This window comes from Calidris pugnax, unplaced genomic scaffold (genome assembly GCF_001431845.1).
Source record: "Calidris pugnax isolate Ruff unplaced genomic scaffold, ASM143184v1 scaffold38, whole genome shotgun sequence".
In the NCBI taxonomy this organism is placed as follows: domain Eukaryota; kingdom Metazoa; phylum Chordata; class Aves; order Charadriiformes; family Scolopacidae; genus Calidris; species Calidris pugnax.
The window spans coordinates 12,152,937-12,174,896 of NW_015090995.1; the positions used below are offsets into that span (position 1 = coordinate 12,152,937).

The 21,960-nt window shown below is 43.4% G+C and overlaps 1 protein-coding gene across 1 annotated transcript; it reads left to right on the top strand.

Annotated features, from left to right (window-relative positions):
- The first annotated feature begins 59 nt into the window (after positions 1-59).
- LOC106895493 (translation initiation factor IF-2-like) lies at positions 60-20,133 on the top strand. The gene is made up of 4 exons (XM_014954925.1): positions 60-253; positions 431-778; positions 19,528-19,727; positions 19,895-20,133. The coding sequence occupies exons 1-4, from the start codon at positions 60-62 to the stop codon at positions 20,131-20,133; spliced, it is 981 nt and encodes a 326-aa protein (XP_014810411.1).
- Positions 20,134-21,960: the final 1,827 nt, after the last annotated feature.

The following is a 21,960-nucleotide window of genomic DNA, read 5'->3' on the forward strand; positions in this document are numbered from 1 at the left end:
TCCCGCCGCCCGGCACAACCAGCGTGACTGACACGGCCCGGGGTGGAGTTTGCTCCGCTATGGGGGGCCGGGAGGAGGCGGGGGGCCGGGGGTCTCCGGCTCGGGCGGCCCGGCGCCCGCCCTCCCGTCTCCCCTCCCGCCGTGCGGGAACCACCTGCGGGCCGGCGGGACCCGCACCCGGGCTGGCGGGACCTTGCTCCGGTGCCTTCAAACAGAGCTGCGGGCTGGGTGAACGCAACCCGCCCCCTCCTCGGTAACCGAGCCCCACGGGCGGTTTGCTTAGAGAGAGGGCTGTACACCGGGATGGCTCTTTAATGGGCTTTTCACACGCGGGGTGCCCTCCGGAGCAGACCCGATGGAGTTAGCGTCCACTGGGATTTGTCAGACACCCTCTGCTGATACCCTCTGCTCTGATTTATTGTGTTAGAAGGTTTCAAGGTCCGCAGCCCGGCCGGCGCTGGAGCGGCGGCGGGAGGAGTGGGGCGGTCCGCCTCCCGCCCCGGCCCCCTCCTCTCCCGCGCCCGCTCCCGCCGCCCGGCACAACCAGCGTGACTGACACGGCCCGGGGTGGAGTTTGCTCCGCTATGGGGGGCCGGGAGGAGGCGGGGGGCCGGGGGTCTCCGGCTCGGGCGGCCCGGCGCCCGCCCTCCCGTCTCCCCTCCCGCCGTGCGGGAACCACCTGCGGGCCGGCGGGACCCGCACCCGGGCTGGCGGGACCTTGCTCCGGTGCCTTCAAACAGAGCTGCGGGCTGGGTGAACGCAACCCGCCCCCTCCTCGGTAACCGAGCCCCACGGGCGGTTTGCTTAGAGAGAGGGCTGTACACCGGGATGGCTCTTTAATGGGCTTTTCACACGCGGGGTGCCCTCCGGAGCAGACCCGATGGAGTTAGCGTCCACTGGGATTTGTCAGACACCCTCTGCTGATACCCTCTGCTCTGATTTATTGTGTTAGAAGGTTTCAAGGTCACATTGGGATTCTGGTGGAACTAAATTAAACCCATGACTCATGACATTATATGCTTGGTCAAACATTCTTTTTCTGTCGTCTTGTAGCCCCTGTAACTAATAAGAAGAGATCAGTGAACCCTTGACAAATGATCTGAGAAAAAGGGTGAGGTATGAAAAGACATCATGTGGAGAAACAAATTACAACCTATTTCCCCTAGTTTGGGACCGGGGTGTTTAGGGAGCACTGCTGGGAGGTCATACACCTCCCAAGCTTGGTAGATATTTTCAGAAGGCTGAAAATTGAGCAGAACTTTCATTTCTTCCATTGTAACTCAGCTGGACAAAATATTGAAAATACAGTGTATGGTGAAACCTTGTATTAGCACGCGGAAAGAACAGTTGACTTACGAAGGGTTTCGTTGTGTGTCTTCATGAGCAAGCAGGGCTGTGTGTTAGTAAAGTGAGAAAGAAACTGCATTCTGGAACTAAGCATTTTGAAAACACTGCTCCATGCCTACTTCTTCTGTGTCCCTGTTCCACTCTCTGCCTTACAGGCAGTAATCCATGTTCCTAAGGAAAAATCATCACTTAAAGCTCTTAGTTCTGAATGTGATGGCTGCTGCCACAGGCTGATAGTTTTGGAAGAGCCACTGTGTGAAATAGGGACAGGCAAGCGGAAAAACAAATGGTAGCTCTGAATCAGAAATATGATGGTAATTTTCACTTGAAGGCAGAGAATCTGAGCTGTGGGAGCTCAAAGGTGTACCCACGCTCATGGAGAGAAGAGTTAAGCATGTACACCCATGGTTCTAAATTTTAAAGTTGTAGTCATGTTGTTCCTTTAGATGTTGTGCTGGGTTAGACTGTGTGGTGTCAACCTGTGAGATGAGATGGCATATGAATAACATGCACTTAGATCTATGACTGAACTGACCCTGTTGCATTCTGCAAGGAGCTCTAGACCTAAAGACAGTTAGAGTCTTCCCACTGACACTGGCATAGGGTGGAGGGACTTTCCTAGGAGCTGCCTTTGGCTATTTGGGAGCCTGCTGGGTGTGGGACTGGTGGTAAATCTTGCCATAGTACCACTTCACCAGTGCCACTGATCTTGTCTCAGAAATTGAGTTCAGACACCACAAGGACATGCAGAGTGAAGGGTGTAACACCAAAGGTAAATGAAGTGAAGTTAAGACCATACTGTGAAAAGAAAGGATTTTGTTACTGGAACGATTGTGTGCATCCCTTGACAGCTCTAAATTTAAACTAGATTGCATCATCAGGGATGTTTCTTGGATTTAGTGCAGCAATTACAAGTGAAACTCTGCACTTTTGTCCTGCTGTCCTTACAGGAGGCTAAAGTTGTGCTGGTGACTCTGCATGTGATAATTTTTCTTCCAAATCAAAAAGCCATTAATTCCCTGCAATGTTAGACCTAAATTGATATGGCATCAGATTTCAGAGGAATTAATGAGATATTAAAATGCCCTTAGTAACATCATGAAAATACATCTCTTTATAGAAAAGGGGCATTGCATGGGCTGTCCAAATTCCAGTAGAATGTTTTGATTTTCTGGATCCTGGTATTACTACAGTTGGATGAAGGCTGGGTTTTGTGTGCTGGGTCTCTAGTCCATGAAGTTTTTGTTGTGTTGTTGATTGTATTCTCTTTATGGATAACAGCGGTCAAAATGAGCATACGTATAGTGTAATTTTCAGAAGACTTGCAGCCTGTGAGTGTCTGTTTCCTTCAGTGTTACTCAAAACCAAATACACAAATTGTAATTCTGTTGAGAAAAGAAAAGAGATTGCGAATCTTTTTAGAGGAATCCAATGGTCTTTGTAGGCAGGCTTGATAGTTTGGTTTTGTAGTATCTACATCACTTTGATACGTGCAGCTTTGGGCCTGGGCAGAGCTCAGTTTTACTGTGTAGACATCCTCCAGAACAACTTATCCAACACAGCTACCCACCTCTGTCAGACTTCCCCTACACAGCATTCCTCATGTGTATTTCCTTCTCCGTGCCGATACAAAATCCAGTGTGTGTAGACAAAGACATCAGTGATTGTTGCAGTACTCTTTACGCATAGTTAGTGTAGTAGTAATGAGAAATGAAATATTCTGTATGACTCTGTGACCCAAATTCTTTTGTAGAGAGATTCTTTGAAAATAAATTCCTTATTTGGCCTGAAGAGTGCCTTGGGAAAGTTGCTATAGGTGCCAGCACTTTCCACTGCATTCTGTAAGACTGTTTCAGAAGATGATGGTGTCTGAATGTCTCTGGAGAGACTGTGTAAAGTGTAAGACCTTTCGTGAACATACAAATATACGAAATGGAATCCTTTTTCTACTCTTGGGCAAATTTACATTGTAGAGAATTGGCTGAAAGAGCCCTTTTCTCAGTTGAGGGCTCAGGACTCACTGAATGGGCAACTTGATGGAAACCCAGACTTCCAAGGGCAGGATGTCTTACTCCTAGACCTGATCCTGCCCCTCCGGCTGTGCTGTTCTTCAGTTGCTGAGGTGTTCCTGCAGGCTTTTGAGTGATGATGCAGCTTAGAATTGTCAGGATCTGCTTTTTTCTTGGTCAGGTACAAAGACCTCTCTTTCTTGTCGTACATCTTCACGTGCCATAGTGTCGCAGCAAGTGTTACGGTTGTTAGGTCAAAGGGTAATGTGACACATGCTGGACATTCTGCATGAATTAAATCTTCACAGGTGGCCTCTTGGTGGGTGACCCTTGCTGAGCTCACAGGTTTGCCAGCGCCCTTGGATCCTGGTAGTGCTGCACCCATGTCCAAACTGTTCCTTTTCTCCCAGCTCTGCCTAAGTACCACTGAGGAGTAAGTACAATTAAAAGCTCTTTGTGTCTTGTCACAGCCCATTATGCTTTGCCTTGTCTCGGAGCTAATACAGCCCCATGTTAAGGAGTCTGTCTTCCTCCCCTTAGACAACAGCTCTGATATGACTTAGCAAACACCTTGCCCTGTGCTCTTGCTCAGCAATGGGCTGATACTGCCATTTGTGAGGTTCAGGGCTGCTGCACATGTGTGACACAGAGAGCTCCAGAGAAGCATCAGATATGTAGTTGTTATACCCTTCATGCTGCCAAACAGAAATCACTCCTTGAATATGTTCTGTGTCCTGGTGTCTGGAAAGAACTGCTCCTGTCAACGAGCATTAGAGACTCAAGGATGCCCTAAGTTTTTAAGAGCACAGAGATTTAGCTGTGTAATTCTCATTAAAGATAATGGAAGTTAAGCAGCTAATACACTGTGACACTCACAGTAGAAGTCCATCTCCTTGTGCTGTGCCTCCCAGTGATTGAGCAGTACATAGTATCCTGCTATTATTTCTCAGTTCTTGTGAGGGAAAAAAAAACCAGGATAAAAGATTCATGCTAATGTTAACATGTTTATACACCGTGTGGAGTTTTCTTAAGTGGAACAGACACTGAACTTTGAGAGATGAGTTTAGATACATGACACAACTTTCATTTACCTCCCTGTCTTTTTTTTTCTTTTTTCCTTTGCTTTCAGGAAAAAAATATTATCAATGGTCAAATTTTCACTTCTGCAAAACTATGAAAGGATGTTCTTAAACTTATTAATTCCTTTGCTTTTTACATTCCTATAAATTCAGTGGAGCCCTTTGGAAAATGCATCTTAGGTTGCTAAATATTATTCACAGGATTTCATAAAAATCTCTAAATTACTTTTTGTGGTTTGGATCAGCCCTACAACTGTCATACTGGGAATACAATCTGGATGTTCATCAAGCAGTCTTCAAACATACTGTTAAACAAAAAGGGCTTCAGATGTGCATGATTTTGTGATTATGGCATAGGACAGTCATGAACATTCTCCACCCTCCTGTTCATTCTGTAGCACTGACTTCATCTGCGGTGGGGTTTCAGTCCTCTAGCACTAGAAATTAATGTAGTTATTTAGAAGTGAGACAGATGGACGTAGTGAATCTGAAATTTCAATACAGTTTGCTAAATAACAACGGCAACATTACATAAAATGTCAAATTGCAGCCCATTCCTTATTATCCTCATGTGGACATACTCAGCTGAGACTGAAGAGTAGCTGAAAATCTTTCATTGTTCTGTCAAAAAATGCAAATAAATTATATGTCATTAAATCTCACTTCCAAATACGCAGGTAAGAAGAGAGTCTCAAGAGCTGCCAGTTAAACATAAGAATGCAGGAGAAAGGAAACACAGAGTTTTTCATTTTTTCCTAAAGCAAATGAGGCTTTGCTAGGTAGGATGTCAATATCAATGTACAGGTATAGAGTGGACATACATGCACTCAGGGGTGAGGCCCTCCTGAATTTTGCATTGATTTCAAACTGCTCATCTGCAGCTGTTTCTAATCTAATCTAATCTAATCTAATCTAATCTAATCTAATCTAATCTAATCATCTAATCCAACCCATTCCATTCCATTCTGATTCATCCCAGTCCATCCCAGTCCATTCCAGATATTTACAAAATACCTATTACCACCCCAGTGTGTGTGCAGATGTAATTATGACAATTTGTAGGAATACAGATTTTTTTTATATTCATGAGCTGCTGAGCTTCACCATGGTATGTCAAAACACAGTGGTTTACTGAGCATAGAGAAATAATAATGAAGTGTTATCACCAAGATATGTAGAAACAGCTATTATTCAAACTTTCAAAAGAGCCCAAGGAATCTACACAAACTACAATGAAATTGTGAAAAGGCTGGTCTTCATCACATTCTCAGAAATTTTTTCCTCTCTGTCCTGTCTTTCCTTGTACCTTCTTATACAGTTGGTTGAATTTCCAATTCAGAAATTCTTGACCAGGTACATCTTACTGTCAATGGTGCATTGTAATCTTGGACAAAAACCCACTGATTTCTAGTTTATCCCCTTTGTATGTTTATCCATCTAATTTACCTTTTTAAAAAAATATAGATATATTTAGCCATTAATAGTAGTAATGAATTCCTTTTGCATTATTTAGTCTTGTATTGAAATGTAATGTATATTGGAGGCATAACATGAATAAGTAGTTGAAAATAGAGCTCTAAATCCCTAGTTGATGCCACATATTTGAGGAAACTGAAAGGGGCATTTTTTTCTCAAGACAGCAAGTCCAAATCTTCAGTCCAAACTCTTGTCTATAATCCTGTATGGACAGCATTTTGTGGGCAGGAAGGCTGCACAATATACTGTTACCGCTTCTACCAAAGTGTAATACTAGATAGCATGCAATAGCGTCTCGGTGACTATTTTCAGCAAGTGAAATGCAGCATCAAACAATCTTTATAAGTGGTTCTTTCAGCATTCTGGGAGGAGCTTCATCTTCATTGCTTTTTTCAGTACCACGCGTTCTTGAAAACAGCAGAAAGTGGTGTAGTTCACAGAAAAGCAATAGGCATTTTTCCCTGCCACTGGAATTGTTGACTAGGATCACAATTGGTAAAAACTTGCAGGGGTTTAAAAGAATCACAGTGATTTGCACTTGCTGAGGATATTGATATGTATGAGAAAAGCAGCAACAAATCTTACAGATTGATAATACCATGATAAATATCGACTTGCTGAGGCATTTCTTTACAGCTGAGATCCACCAGATAAACCCAGTCAGTCCTATCTTCCAAGCCGTGACAGAAGGAGTCAAAGCAGACTGAATGAGGCTCCAATTGCAATTCAAATATACTTTTATAAAACTGTGATTAGTGCTGCTAATCTCGCCTTGGTGAGCCAAAGACAATAACAACGAGGTTACCGAACACCTCGGGTATTATGTAATTCTTTTGCTTAGAAACTTGCTGGTGTGAGAGTGCTTTTGAAACCCATTAGCAAAACTGAACTTGCCAAATGAGCCTTCTCTAGGGAGAACAAAGTCAAATGTGTGCCAGCATGGAGCCAGAGCCTGCCAGGGCTGAGTACTCGCAAATCCCATTGCTACCAGCAAGAGCTGAGGACGCAAAGTCCTTTGTGTAACTGAGCCCAGTTGTAAAAAGAACTAATAGCTGTGGACCTGTCTTTAGCATTGATAATAATATTGTCTATTTACTTATAACAGACTCTAATGCGTTTACTTGCACTAAACTGTGACACCAGATTTCGTGATTGTGACTGCACACAGGAACTCAGCACCTGACTGACCATGAGAGGCACACACCAGCACTGAGTTAGGCCAGGCTGTGGGACCACTTGTCTCTCTTGTCTACTTCAAAAAGCCAGTCTTGAACTTTTCTTCACCAGAAGATGATAATCCTTTCACGTGAAAAGAATTGTAGAGAGAGGGAAAAAATAGCCAAGCTGTCTCAAAAAGCCACAACGAATTTTCAGCAGAGGATGGGAAGGTTGCAAATTTTGAAGAGGTTACTAGTGAAATTAAAAATGGCTGTTTGAGAATAACTATCTATGGAAAAAAAGTTTAAAATAAAGAAGCGGGGGGATTTCCTTTAATCATTAAAAACATCAGTATAAAACACATGGAGAAAAACAAACAGTGAAGACACTGTTGCTAGTGGGCTGGGTTTTTAAGTATTAATGGAACCTCACAGAACAAGAGTTTCTTTTATTCTTTTTATCCCAGCTCCCTGCTTGCATGGTTCTTGTGTGAACATGCAGCAGTTTCCAAGGCTGTGAAATTATCAGACCTGGACCTATGCCAGTACAAACCAATTTATTGGGGTCCAGCAATTAACTAAAACCTAGAAAGCTTGATTAATTGTGGCACTGCTCAGCAGGGAACATTGAGAAAAAAAAAATCAGACCAAACTCCATGGAGTGTCTCTGTTCCATATACCAATTTACACTATATGTAAAGAAAAGTTTCCTCTCTGTAAATACCCTTAGTATATTATTTTACACCATGTACAAAGAATAATTACAATGCCATTTGAGCGAATGCTAGTTGTTGGGTGTCTGGATAATAATTTTGTAATAGCTCTTATCCTGCTGTAACTTTTTGTTGTTAAATTCATATCTTATTGTAACCCAAACAAAGAGATACATTATTATAAAACATTGATTCATCAAGCTTCTCTCTGGAGAGACATCTTGAGAATCCAGCACTGCTCTGTTTCTTTATATTTCCTCAAACATTCATGCGTGCAAGAAAGGTAAGGGTTTAGTAGCTGTTCAGAATTGCATAGGATAGAAAAAAAGCAAACAAAAAAGTTGAGCTAAGAACCTATTTTCCAGGGCAGAATATGCTGACTGAAATTAAATCCTGTAGTCTGAGGAGACAGACAGGAACTTACAATTGGGAAGTTTAAAAGCTGAATTAGAAATGTCTTAGACATTATGAGTGGCAATTACAAGGTGTAATTAATGATTCCATTATGATAGTGTTAACAAATAGTGTCCACACTGGTTGTTTTATTACAGGGCTTGTCATAAAACTCTATTAATAAAACAGAATTTAAAAATCTCACTTCTAGTTACCTTAGTGGTACATTAATCACTTTTAGTATAGATTAACAAGAAGTAAATATTCCAGCTATTCCAACAATATTGTACTGAGTAGTACAAAACACTGGATCTGGCAATTCATCTTAGTTCCTCTTACATCAAAATAATTCAATGGTTAGTCATGAAAAAAAAAAAAAAGCTGTTTGAGGATAAAACAGTAGTGGTAGAAGAGTAGTCGCCCCTGCCCCATAAAAAGGAAAAGAAAGATACATGCAAATGTCTTTACCTTTTCAACATCATTTTGTGTCCTAATCTGCATCCAACTGCGACACTGTCACATTCTCAGATGTAAAGAGTGCAATCCACAGACAGTGCTAAATCACATTAGGCAGTGGTGATAATAGAGCCCGTGCATGCATAACACCCAGGCAAGACATCTAGCTGGGGCCGTAGGGTGATTTGGGATATTCAATGAGGTAGGAAAGGCTGTCTCCTCCAATTTCACTGTATTTATTGGGGATTTAATGTATTTTTTTTAAGATATTTGCAGTGGAAATCGGTTTGTCGGAGGTCATCTAATTGAATCTACAGCCCTGGCAACCCTTCACAAAGGCTGCCAGAAATGACCGAGTTGCTAATGTTTAACTGTGAATACCCAGCAGGGGTCCTCCACAGGGCTGAATACAGTCAATTATGTTATTTTTCTAAATATTAGTGACTCAGCTGTCTCTGCTTGTGAAGAGTTGCCAGGGTCACAGATACAATCAGACAGATCTTCCCCCCAGAGATGGGGAGAATCTTTTAAATATGACATTGAATAATCCTGAAGTAGAGGGAAGGGTTCTTGCAAGGCTGTGCTTCTCCTCCAGAGGGGTTACATACAGTCTTGTGGTTTTGTGGGGTTCCAGTGGACCAGGCAGGGCAATGAGTAATTGCTTGGGAGGAGCACAGTCACGTATAAGCAGCCTCACAGAGGTCTGTGAGATAAATACAAATTTCACAGTGTAGCTCAGTAGGCACTAGGGCTGAGATCTGACAAAAGACATAGATACCAACATCTTGTGTCTCCCCTTTAAAACTTTTTTGTTATTTCTGTCTCCTCCTCTCCCCTTTACCCCCTATCATGCTGCAAATATTTCTCTGGAAGGAACTTTTTTACGTACTATAGCAATTCAGTTTCCCATTTTCCTCTGTAGATTTGTCAGTGAGGAATACAAAGTGGTGGGTAAGCAGAGCTCAGCAGAAGCATGTTCTGAGCAACATCCACTGTCCGGAGTGCTCTTCAGCTGAGATTTGCAGATGCCTCAGCAGCCCTGCTCCTACACACTCTGCACAGAGCTCTGCAAGTATTTTAGGTTTTGATTACACCTTCCTTGTTTTTTGCCACAAAGGCTCTTTTCCAAAGCCCAGCCTTCTCCAGCAACACTATCCCCGTCCCTGTGGTCTACAGCCCAGCTCTTATCTGATTATCAGCATTTGGCATAAGGGAAAAAGCATTTGAGTGCCAGTTCATTGTTTTGGCCCAAGTTTGAGGGCCAAGAGTGCTTTAAAGTTGGCAAAGTTTCCTAATTTACTGCTGTTAAATTTTCTCCAACTCTAGGAATATTATGTGGATGTGGCCAATCTCCAGCTATTCTGAATCCATTGCAAATTCTTTGCCAGCATGTGTCCAAGTATAATCCAATTTTGATATTTCATGTTGATACAATTTCCCTATAAGTACCATCAGGCATGGCATCTGAACTGCAGTGGACAGAAGTTCAGCAACCAGCTGTCTGGAGCCCAACTCCAAGGAGGTGAGACCTTTATTCCTTTGAGTCTCTGTCTCTCCTAGAGTTGGAAAGCCCAGCTCTAGTGATCAGTGATGTAGCACCTCTGACTTGTTGAACATATACACTATTTCATTTCTGAGTGAGGTTCTCAACGTTTCCTTGGAATGAGCAGGGAATCAAGGGTCATGGAATGTCTTTGCTATTTGACATCACTTCAGATCGAGGTACCAGTGTTCCAGGTGGGTTAGAAATACAGTCACTAGATAAAACTGCAGTGAAAGCAGAACTGAAGTTTTAAATGCTTCAGTACTGCAGAGAACTTGACTTTGAAGAACTGGACATTATCGAAAAGGTGTCTTTGTAGCTTATTCTTGCTGTAAAAACAGGGAGGAAACCAAGCCACCTTCCGTTAAAACTGGAGTTTCCCCTGGCTGGAGCTCCCCTAGGGAGAAAGAAAATAACCCAGCAAGGGAGAGGAGGCTCGCTGTGTTTAGACAGCCTGTCCTCTTCTGATCTGCGTGTGCTTCTCAGGAGGAGGAATTCCCTAGGAAGGTTTTGATGTCTGGCTAATTATCAAGGCCAATGTCTCCCTCCTGTAGGAGGATATGGTTTGGGGCAGCAGCTGTGGTGCTCTAAACTGAAGAGATGGTTTCCTCAATGTTTCCATTTTTCAGTTGTTTGCCTTCTCCCCAGATTGTTGTCATGATGGGCAAATACATAATGTAAAACTCTGTCCTCAGGCAGCACGTGAGGACTCCATTGTGGAAAACTGCAATCTGGATGTTGCTGATGTTGCAAAGTTATGCGTCACCTATTTTGGTTGCAGAAATGATCAGGTCAACAGCATCTTATCTCACTCCAGCTCATCCAAGTATTCATCTGTGAGAACTGCTGTAAATGATGATGTCCATTGCTATAAGCAGCTGACAAGCACACGCCAGAGAGAAAGGAAGATATTTCTAACTTCTGTTTCAGCAAATACACCTTATTTTTCTGTTGACACTGGCAGCCGTTATTGTTGACAAGACTTCCTGGTTTTCTGTTCATTATTCTATAACACTCAATAACTTAAACTGTTAGCAGACTTATATCAATAACAAAAGTGATTTATTAGTTAGTGTGTTCATCTTGCTTTGTAAGGGGAGAATTCTCCACTGATTCTATCACCAAAGAGCTCCACCCTCTTCTGTGCATTCAGAAATACGGATACCAGCAATTATCATGAGATGTTTTGCAGGTCAGTGGAAGTGGGCAGGAAAATTTCACTTCAGTTTACTTGAACTCATTAATGATTTGCTTTTTGGTTTGGTTTTCTGCACCACAGTTTTTTATTAGCTGACAGCAAAATTATTGTCTTTAAAAATCCTTTCCATTTGAATCCAGCCACATTATGAAAAGGGAGAAGGAGCAGGAGTTCCAACAGCTCAATGATACAAGTTGCACTGCCAAAATGTACGTGTCCCATCTGAAGACAGAGGGCTCTGCTGACAAGGGGGGGTGTCATACTGTAGCTCATCTGGTGATTTTGTGGCTGGAACTGCTATTACACTGCTGTCTTATCTGACGGAACTTTAAAACTTGTGTTATCTTTTTTTTTTATAAACAGAGAAACTGAGACACACTAAGAGGAAATGTTTTGTGTGGAGGAACCCATCAAGATCAGAGTAGAATTGCAATAGACACAGTCTCATGAGTTTCCTCTTGGTGTACAACAACTGAGTGATGGTTCTACTCCATAAACATGCTATTTCATGTATTTATGCGTTCCTTCAGGTTATTTCAGGTCTCAGGAGAACCCAAATCTCCCTCTTCCTCAGTTAAGAAATGGCAGAACCACATATGAGGTTGCAGCCTCTTATTCTTCTACCATGATCCTTTAAATGAGAAAGGAGAAGCAGCTGATATTAAAAAAAAACCACCACCCAAACAAAAATCCCCAAAGCTGGGGAAAAGTTTTAAAAAGAACCAATCCTATGTTTGCTTTTCCTTTTACAGGCCACCTTCCAAATTTACACAAGGCTAACTGTATTACAAGGAATGAATTAACACAGAAAGGTTCTCCAAAGGAGACCTGTTGGAGTTATCTTTAATATTAAAAGCAGAGTGTTTGTTTTCTTTAATATGGAGGGCAGCACCAATAAAAACACCAGTGAAAGAGGCCAGTATTACTAGATCACATGTCTGCTTTTATCTCACAGTGGAGTTATAGTAGAATGATTTTTGCTTGGAAACTTTAAAGCTGGACTGCATCCTTTCATGCTGAAATCATATCTCCTGCAAGGATTATTGGAGGATATAATGTTTCCTTCAGCTTCTTATTTTCTCCACTCCTGAACTTGGACTCCTGACCTCAACTTTTCTCTGGTTATGACCGAGCATTGGCCTTCAATAGAATACCTGAGCTTTTTACAATCAGATCAGCCCCTGCTCTTGTAATTTCAGACTAGTTTTGTGACATTGATATTGTAGATCTTAATTAAAAGTCAAACATTTTATATCTTGGGTAATGACCATACAGGAACTGCCAGGTTTTGCTCCCATGTGTGTAACCATCCAAAACATTCAATATGTGTGACTGAAGTCGGGGGAGTTGTGCACAATTTGTACGTGGGCCCCCTTTTCCTCTTTGTGTCCCTTCTGCGGCAAAGCTCTGCACCTGTGGTTTGCTCTGTGCAGTCACTAAGACCAGTCCGTGAATGGCAGGTAATTCAGGCTTCATGTTTGCTGAGTCTGGAGCCTCTCATTAGTTGAAACAGCTAATCAGGCAGAAATCTGTGGGGCTCTGCAGTTAATTACAGGGCAGGGTTAGATGGTGGGTAGTAAAAATATCTGTTGCTTGGCTATGCCACTGTCTCTTCCTAGCACCAGTGGGGGCTAATTGCACTGCATTATCTATGTAGATAAAGTTAGATGTACTATCCAGCAGAGTACTGAATCTGGACAGCCTTCTATTCACAGGACTCAACATTACTATTTTTTTACTTTTAAATTGTTCTTTATTAATTGGGTATGATGTGCCTTGTGCTTTGTCTCACCAAAGAGATGCCAAGGAGACTGGATTTTGGTTATGCAGTTACAGTATCAGCTTGATTGTACAGCTACTGATCTTGTAGTCAACAAACTTGAACGTCTTTGATTGTTCGAGACACCAAACAAGATGTTGGAATATAGTCTTGAAATCATACAGCACTGGGCTTGATACAGTCATATGTTATTACTGTAACAACTTCTTCATGCACATTTCTAGCTGCATGAGTGTGAAAGTGAGGATAACCAGGTACCTCTGCTATATCATCCTATAAAAGCTTCACCTTTTGTAAATAAGCCACAGTCTTATAGTATATGAATTGCTTTCTGGTGAGAGTAGGACTTTCAGAGTATTTTTCAAAAACAGAGATTGAGAGAAGGTTACTTAGTGGAGTGTTTCAAGATGATTAAACTATTTTCCAGAACACAAAACACACCTGAAGAAATGAGACAGCTAGTGAAGTTTTGCCTCTGAATGTAGCAGACACTATCTCCACCAGAAGCATCTCTGGTACAAATGGAAATAGACTCAGTAACTATCAAAGAGCATCAGGTTGCAGATTTACCAATATTTGAATTGCTGACATGGATGAGGACAGTTTATGAGGTTTTCACAGATACAAATTACATATTTTGAACTAAATTAATATGCAAAAAGTGATGTGTTTTGCAAAGCCATTTATGCCTTTTGATTGAAACCTGACTGTAAACCAGTTATTTTAGACTAGCTATTCTCTTAGGCTTATAAGTTCATAGAAGGAATTACCTTCACTAGTACGCTTGTTTGATTTATTAGTGTAGCCTGCTAGTGGTAGTGAAAGGACAATAAATGGGCCTGTAATTCACTGTGTCAGGAAGAAGTAGCTCTTTAAACAAGCATAGCATAGAATATAAAACACTTCAAGCCCTAAAAAGAGGCATTAACCATTGCTAATTAAAATTGAACTTGCAGATATGTCATTCTTACTAGTGGAAATGTAGGAAACACTGTCCCTTAGTGGTGGTAAGGAAGTATTGCTTAGGAAATAATTGCACAATTATTTGTTCATCTTACTGTGTGTGTTGTAGTGAATGTCTTCATTGCTAGCAGTTAATAGCAGCACAGAGAGTACAAAGCTTTGAGTTATATCCTGCCACTATACAATAACTTATGGAGTCTGAAAAAAGTGAGCCAGCCGTAGTCAGAGGTGGTTTATTTTCAGAACATGCTGAAAGGTACAGAACTTGATCCTGACATCATCTGTATCCCAATGAGTTCCTCACTTTTACACTAGTGCTGCTGAACTCACAGTCTGACACCTCCATACTGTAAGAAAGTAATTAACACCCTCAGTTCCCATTGCAGCTGAAAACAAGCTGGAGTGCATTTGTGCAGGTGTGTCACAGACAGAAGAAACCATACAATTTTTCCTAATGTCTTGGCACCCAGGCTTCCTCACTGCCTTTGGGAGAAAGCATTCCTGGGTTTCTGGCACTGCTCTGAAGAAACTTGCTTCTTTTTCTCTGTGCTGCCGTGGTCTATGCATAGTCTGAGGATTTAGTCTCCTGGGCTGTGTAGTTTGCCTGCAAGAAGCTCATTATCATTTAAAAAATGAGGAGTCATCATTTTCTACTCCTCAGCCTAACAGATCTAATTGCCTTGTGAGGATAGTAAGACTATTTACACATGTATTTGTGTGGTTTCTTTTAGATCTCTTTAAAATTATTATTCTGTCAATACACTAATTTTTGCTAGTACTATTTTTCTGTCTCAACCCCGGTGTGTGATAATTGATTGTCAGTGATAGGAAAGGAAGGGAGTTTGATGGGAATCCTGCTAGAGTCTGGCCACATAATGATGCCTTTTTTTATACCTGCTACTGGAAGGTCCCAAAGTCTGACACTTCTCAATTAGCCTGGCACAGCATGTAGAGATGGTGTAAGCCAAGGACCTGGGAGACTTGCTAACAATTGTCTGGATTGTATCTGCTTGGATAGGAGGCTCTTTGGGGATTTATGTCTTAAATCCTGGATATACCGGATTTTGTCTGTTGGGATATATTTGGGTTGCCTCCTAAGACTTTTTCCAGTATAAAGATGGATCAACATGTCAGCAGGGACAGGTTCAGAATGTGTAACTGTAATAATAATGATTAGTTTTCCTCTGCTGCTCTCTAAAGATAGAAGGGAAAGGAACAGATCCTTTGAGCAGTGAACGATCTGCTACCTCACCGTTGCTTTTAGCCTCATCTAATCTTCCATTGAGGCTTTTTAGTTGAAGAGCCCAACCTGTCCAACATTCACATGGATGCTTTGTCTGGACCTTTCTGTTTCTTCATAGTCTTATCCCCTCCTAAGTGCATCCTCACAAAGCTTCAGACAGGGTCTTCCTTTGGAAATGTCTGTGGAGATCTTCTTTGGAAACTTGTGAGTTACTAACCATCAATTTACTCTGCTAACTTAACAAGCAGATGTTTGGCTACAGCATCGGCCAAAGTAAAAGAAGTGGCAGTGAATAAAAGCACCATTTTTCATTAAGAATATCAGTAGCATGATATAAAAATTGCCAAGTTTTGAGGAGAAACAGTCTTCATCATTTTTGTCTTGTAATTACTTCAAATGCAGCAGAGTGGTTTTTTATTTCAAGTTTGTGGTTTTTAAGAGCATTCATCTCCTTTGGGAATTTGTTTCTGTTTTATTAACAGCAGATTGTTTTTTCATATTGTAACATTTATGGGGAGAACTATGTCATTTTTATACACACTGACAGAATATTATTAATGAAATACTGGTAATAACAGTGAGACATCAGTTACCAAATTCTAGAAGGAAAAAATCAAACAAAAAAAAAAGGAAAATAGAGGAGCACAATAAAATAATAACCCAGGCATGATGTCCAGAAGTGACCAGCTGTTGCCAGCTCCCTCTTTTGTTATATTGTACATGATGTCCAGAGCTGCTGGGTAGCCTTGTATTCAGTATGTAAAGCTCTATATGCACAGTAACACCTAGTCAGGACTTTGCGTTATGGACTGTGGGACTGATTGTTGTATAGTTTCCCTTCTCTCCCAGGAGGAGAGTAAGTGAACACAGAGTAGTACAGCTGGTGCCTTTTTAATGGACAGTATTGTTTGATGTGTATTTTGGTAGCTCCCTGAGGCCTATGGGTATCTCTGTACTTTAACTGAGGATATTTTTCAGGACTCAGCTTGTCAAATCTGCTGTGCTGCCTGTTCCTCGGACTCATGCCCTCTGCTTGCACTCTGGGCATAGATGTTTACCCAAAGAAAGATCATAGCAGGACTGTACCATAAATCACAGTGAGATGGAGTGTGTGCATGTACTGAAGAGGAGAGGGAAGGGAGGAAGCTGAACCTGCACATTTAATGGGAAACATTTCCGAGGCCCAATACAGCTCACTGGCTAATGCACATTTGTTTTCCCACTTCCCAGACTAGCCTGCTTTGCTGGAAAGTCTCAGAGCACACACCAACATGCCTGTGAGATGATGGCTGATAGACTGGGTGCTTATGCAGTGACTTTCTTGCTACATGTTTTGTAGGATTCCCTGATGTATGGAAACCTTTGGCTGTTTCCCACACCCGTCACTTGGCTGTACCAAAATATGAACATTTGAAACCAACAAAAACTGGTGTGAATTCACAGTATACTGGGTGCTGTTCCATAGCTGCCACGTGGCTCTTCAGACACAGAGCTGAAAAAAGGCATCACTCATTGGGATGATGCAAAACACTATTTCTCTGCCCTTCTCTGCCTGTAAAGCTGTCAGAGGATTGCTCAGTGCAGTCTTTAAAAGAACAACTTTCTCTAATTTCAACCAGACTTGTACTGGAAGTGCTATCTAGTAGTAAGAGCAAGGCATATGTGCACATAGGACACCTACGTCTTTCTGGGCATTTTAATGCTTCCTGTTAGTCGATAAGCAAATCTCTGTGCCTCTCAGTTTCCCCTGTGGAGAAATAGAATGGAAGTGTTGTAAGGCTTCAGTTAAGCACCATCTGTGAGATGCTTTGAGATCCCTGGGATGGAAGAGGGGTAGCGGTGGATGTGTGTGCTGACATATCATGGAAATCAGAAATGTATTTTGGGGTGTGAGGAGGGATTTGTAATAGTTTGTGTTAGATTGTTAATGGCAATTTGCTTTAATTACATTGTGGATTTGTTTGCATCAGCTTCATGCACAGTCTTGTTCCTTACCTATTCATTTCAGGAATCTGACAGTGGATGGCTGATTTTCTACATTCATATACATTGGAGAAGAATTTGAAAAACTTGAAAGTATCAATAACATTTTAGTGGTTTCATGAAACTGTCAATTTTTTTCATTGGTTTTATGAAACTGCTAGATTACAACAGATGGATTCATTTATCTTGCTAGGTCTCTATATATATTTAGATGGCTCCCATCTCTGTGGGACTTGTGTGCCTCCCAAGTATTTTAAAATAGAAAAAAGCTGTTTCCTTCTCTGCCTTGCTTTCTATCTAGCCCATAGGAGGAATAGCTTGATTAGTTTATAGGGCTTGGATTTGTTGGGCTGGGTACTAGCATTCTCTGCATGTTTCTGTGTAAAGAAATGAAGCTGAGAAGTTCTGCGTTTACTTCTGAATGCATTGAGATCTGGGTTATTTGTATCTCCGTGAAGCAAAATAAGTTCCATAGTGCAGAAATACTGCCTGGAAAAGATGAAAGTCCAACAGTCTTGTCTTACCTCTTTGTCAATGGCTGCAGTGCTCCAGGAGGAGCTGGCTATGGAAGATTATGAAGGGCTTTGAATATCAGAAAAGACGAAGTCTGTACTTAATAAGAAACTAGGGAGAGCAAAGCACCAGGCTGCTCTCCATTGCTAAGCAGACATCTGCTGTATGTTACACCAGCTGTGGTTTATTTCAAAGCATAGAGAGCTGCAGTAATTAAGCTGCAAGACACAAATTCATGCATCAGTGTGTCCAGACATGCACTTCATAGGATGAGATGCAATCTTCTGGCCAGTCCCACCTAGAAGAGGGCATTTCTGCTGACATGGCTGTTCAGACATCCACTAGCAATGGCAGAGGCTGCAGACACCCCGAGGCTGTGGGACAGATGCAGCCAGCTGACTGAGCAACTCCGGTGCTGTTGGAATGTGAAGGAAATGTTTAACACAAAACTGAGCATAGGGATGAATCTGCAGAGGACCTCTGGTCCTAAACTTGCCACCAGATGAAACAGATTGTCACCATCATTGACTATTTCACTTTTCCCACAAAGAAGGGGCAGTGCCAGAATTTTACAGGGGTTAAGTTCTACCATGATGCTGTGAGCAGGTGGCTTTTGGGGACAACAGACCTCAGTAGAGTGTCTCAGTCATCTCTTGTGAACATCTGCACCATCTGATGTGAGTTACTCTTGTAAAAGAGTTTAGAAGAGCCTTTTCCAGTCCATCTACAGCCAGCACTCACAAGCCTCCAAACAATTAGCAGGATTTTCAGTTGCTATGTGTTCAGGCCTGCCCAGGCTAGCCTTAATTTTTCTGATCTGGGCAATGTAAGCATTGTAAACATAGTGGATGGATCTTACCAAGCTTGTCAGGGGCTGTGAAGACATTTTTAGGTTGATTCCCCCAAATCCTCATGACTAGTGGCATCCCTGTAAACTGGAATCCAGTTAGCCCAGCTATGCCTGTTAAGTGCTGCCTAGAGACAGGTTGTGGTCTTTTGATCCATGTGCTCAGCTCTCTTTCACTGGCTTCACTTCTTGCCTTGTCTGCCACAGGTCACTGGAGCACCCCAGTGTGCTGTGTGACAGGGGAGGAGGACAGTGGAATTCCCTAGAGTACCAAAGACTTAGGGAGGGACAGGGTTTCACTGCCTCATCTCTACTCCTGTGCTTCTTGGCTGGAGGGGATGTTCTGCAAGTCTGTTTCAACATGATGACACATGCTGAGTTAAGAAATTAACATTTGCCTGAGTTAGTTAGATGTTCATTTGGTGTCTCTCTCACTCTCTGCTCCTCAGTCTAGGCGGGAGGCCAGCTGCAGTACTTAGATCTGAGCTCTCTCTGTTCTATAATGTGCCATGGAAGATGCTACACATTTATAAAGCACAAATCCCCAGAGTGTCTGAGAGCCAGTTACCTTTTAGAAACAGAGCAGCTCTGCAGCAGCATAAGGCAGATGAGTGATTTAAAATAAAAACACCGAGAGTGGTTTAGGTCCCTGACCAAACACCCTGACACTGCGCCGTACATAGCTGCTCCTGCCAAATCCAGTGGCCAAAATCAGAGCTCCGCTGGCCATTAGCAGTAGTGCCCCCGTACCACAGGATGTCACTAAGGAGCTAGCAGATACTGCTGTATTTAACTGCATTTTAGAGCTTTGCCTCTTGTGCCACCAGCAGTGATTGCCTGTCACTGAAGTTCCCAACTGCGCCAGGCTGTGCCTTCGGGAGGCGAGAGCAGAGCTCGGCTGCGGAGCGGGGGCGGGTGTCGCAGGGGTCCCCCTGCAGCGGCCACCGAGCTCCCCGGCGACACCCGCCCCCGCTCCGCAAGCGCTTCTGCAGGTGCCCAGCTCCCCTCCCGCACCCGAGCCGCGCAGGTCCCGCTCCCGCGCACCCTCCGCACTCCTCAGCCCCGCGCAGGCAATGCGGGCTCCCGGCACCGGGCTCCACCAGCCGAGCGCCGGCAGATTTCAGGAAAATTATTCCCCTCCCTCCGCCTCTCCAACCCTCCCCCCGCTTTTTTTTTTTTCAATGGCCTCCAAAGCAACCTCTGCCTTTCGGGAACGGCACCGCCTCTCTCCATCCCGGCTGCGGGCCGAGGGAGCGGAAGAGGGAAAGCCCGGGATGCCGCTGCCGCCGGGGTACCCCGCCGGTCCCCGGCCACCCTCCCGCCGCCCGGCTGCATCCAGCCCCGGAGCATCGCGGAAGGAGGAGGGGGGCGAAAACGGGTTTCACTTCCGCCTGGTTGCAGGAACCACAAGCGCCCAGAATATATTAGAATAATAATAATAGAAAGGTTCCCCCCCACCATCACCTTTCTTTTTTTTTTTTTCCCTCTTTTTTTTTTTTTTTTTTTTTTGTCGTTCCCCGCTCCCTTGAAAATAAAGGGTGGACGGAGGAGGGGGAGAGAAAAAAATAATACAAGAGGCTCCCGGGAGGCAGATCAATGTGGAGCCGGTAAGGCGCTGCGACCGGCCCGCCAGCATCCCGCCGGCAGCCGCGGCCGCAGCCGGGAGGACGAGCGCAGCCTCCCCAGAGCCGAAGAGGCCAGAGAGAAGGTCTGTCCTTTGCTTTTTTACCTTGCGTGCCCGAGCACAGCTCTGTGCTGGGTAGAAAGGGAAAGGCAGGCTCCTCGCAACCTGCTTCCCCAGCCCACAGCCAGCCGGCTGCAGCAACAAAGCCCAGCCAGAGGGTCCATGGGAGGCTGCAGGTTGGGAGGGACTGGGGAGAGCCCCTGAGCTATTTGTCAGTTTCCCAGTTCTCCTCCACAGTTTCCAAATCTGTGCCTTCAAACCACCCCTAACCCTCTCTTCCTGTTCTGGGGGACCTGGATACCGTGAGGCTCCAGGGAGTATTGTCTATATGGAAAACGTTCCTGCGTGTGCCTGGTGGTGCCTGTTGGGCCTGGCTGCTGTGGGGAGGAGCAGGGTGCCGTGCTGCTGGCTCTCTCTGCCTGGAAGGCACTGGGAGCCTGGCAGGGTGCTGGAGGGGAGGGTGCGAGGCCAAGGGGTCTGCAGCTCCTCATGGGGATCCACCATGAGCTGGGCTACTTGCCTTCTGGGTCAAGTTCATTCCCATGCCAGTTGTACCTTAAATGATTTCCCCTTCCAATATCTTAAGATCAGATTAAGCCTTTCCCAAATTTTCCCTTGTTGTTATTTTTAATCTGAAGGCTCAGTGGGGTGGTCTTGACTGTCTTTGCATGAGTCACTTTCAGACTCACAGGAAGAGAATAATTGGAATGGGCTCCCTTTGAAACCAATCACAGCCTAAAACTCCTTGTGTTGCCGGTGACGTAATCCATTGGCCTGTCTAACCATTCCTGGGTTAGATCTGATGCCCTAGTTTAAGGAAACACCATCAAGCTGGCTGAGCAGTTTAAGAGATTGGTAATAGTGAACAGAGTATTCGAAGTGGAGCTGAGCACTGTGATCTGCTGAAACAAGACACAAGGTTAAATTAGCTCCTGGCCCCTTGGGTCAGATGCAAAGCTCCCCTTTGCCCTTGTGACAGTCACTTCAGTGCAGCATTTAGGTCTTCTCTTTTGGCAAACTCTGGGCACACTCTGTCCAACAGAGACAGTGAGCACTGAGGTCATGTAAAAACTTTGTTGCAGCAAAGCATCTGAGAGAGCTCCCGGTGGAGATGGCTTACTGGCTGCTGGAACACATACCATCTTTTTTGCTTTTTTAAAGAAGTAACTGCTCTAACAAAATATTGTACCCCCACTTGTAAATAGTTTTCTTCAAACTGTGGTCTGTATGTCTTCAAGTAATTCTCATTTGAGTGAGAATTGTCAGGATCATACAAAAACTCGGCTTAAGATAAGTATATCTTAACTGAGAGAATAAATGTAGTGACTGCTATGATTTCCAGTATATGTTTTAAAAGACTGAGAGGCTGATGAGCTGAATGGGTAGGGCTATTCCATTAGCTCTTACACTGAATGTAGCTTCCTAACTAGGGGTCATAAATTTGCTGATTCTGTTTATATTTATCTTCATTTGCCTTTCCAAATTTATGTTTGTTGTCTAAGAGAGCTGAATACCTTGAATTCCAGAGTGCTTTGATGCCTCAAACTAGTATATTGGTAGCTGAGCCTTGTACTTT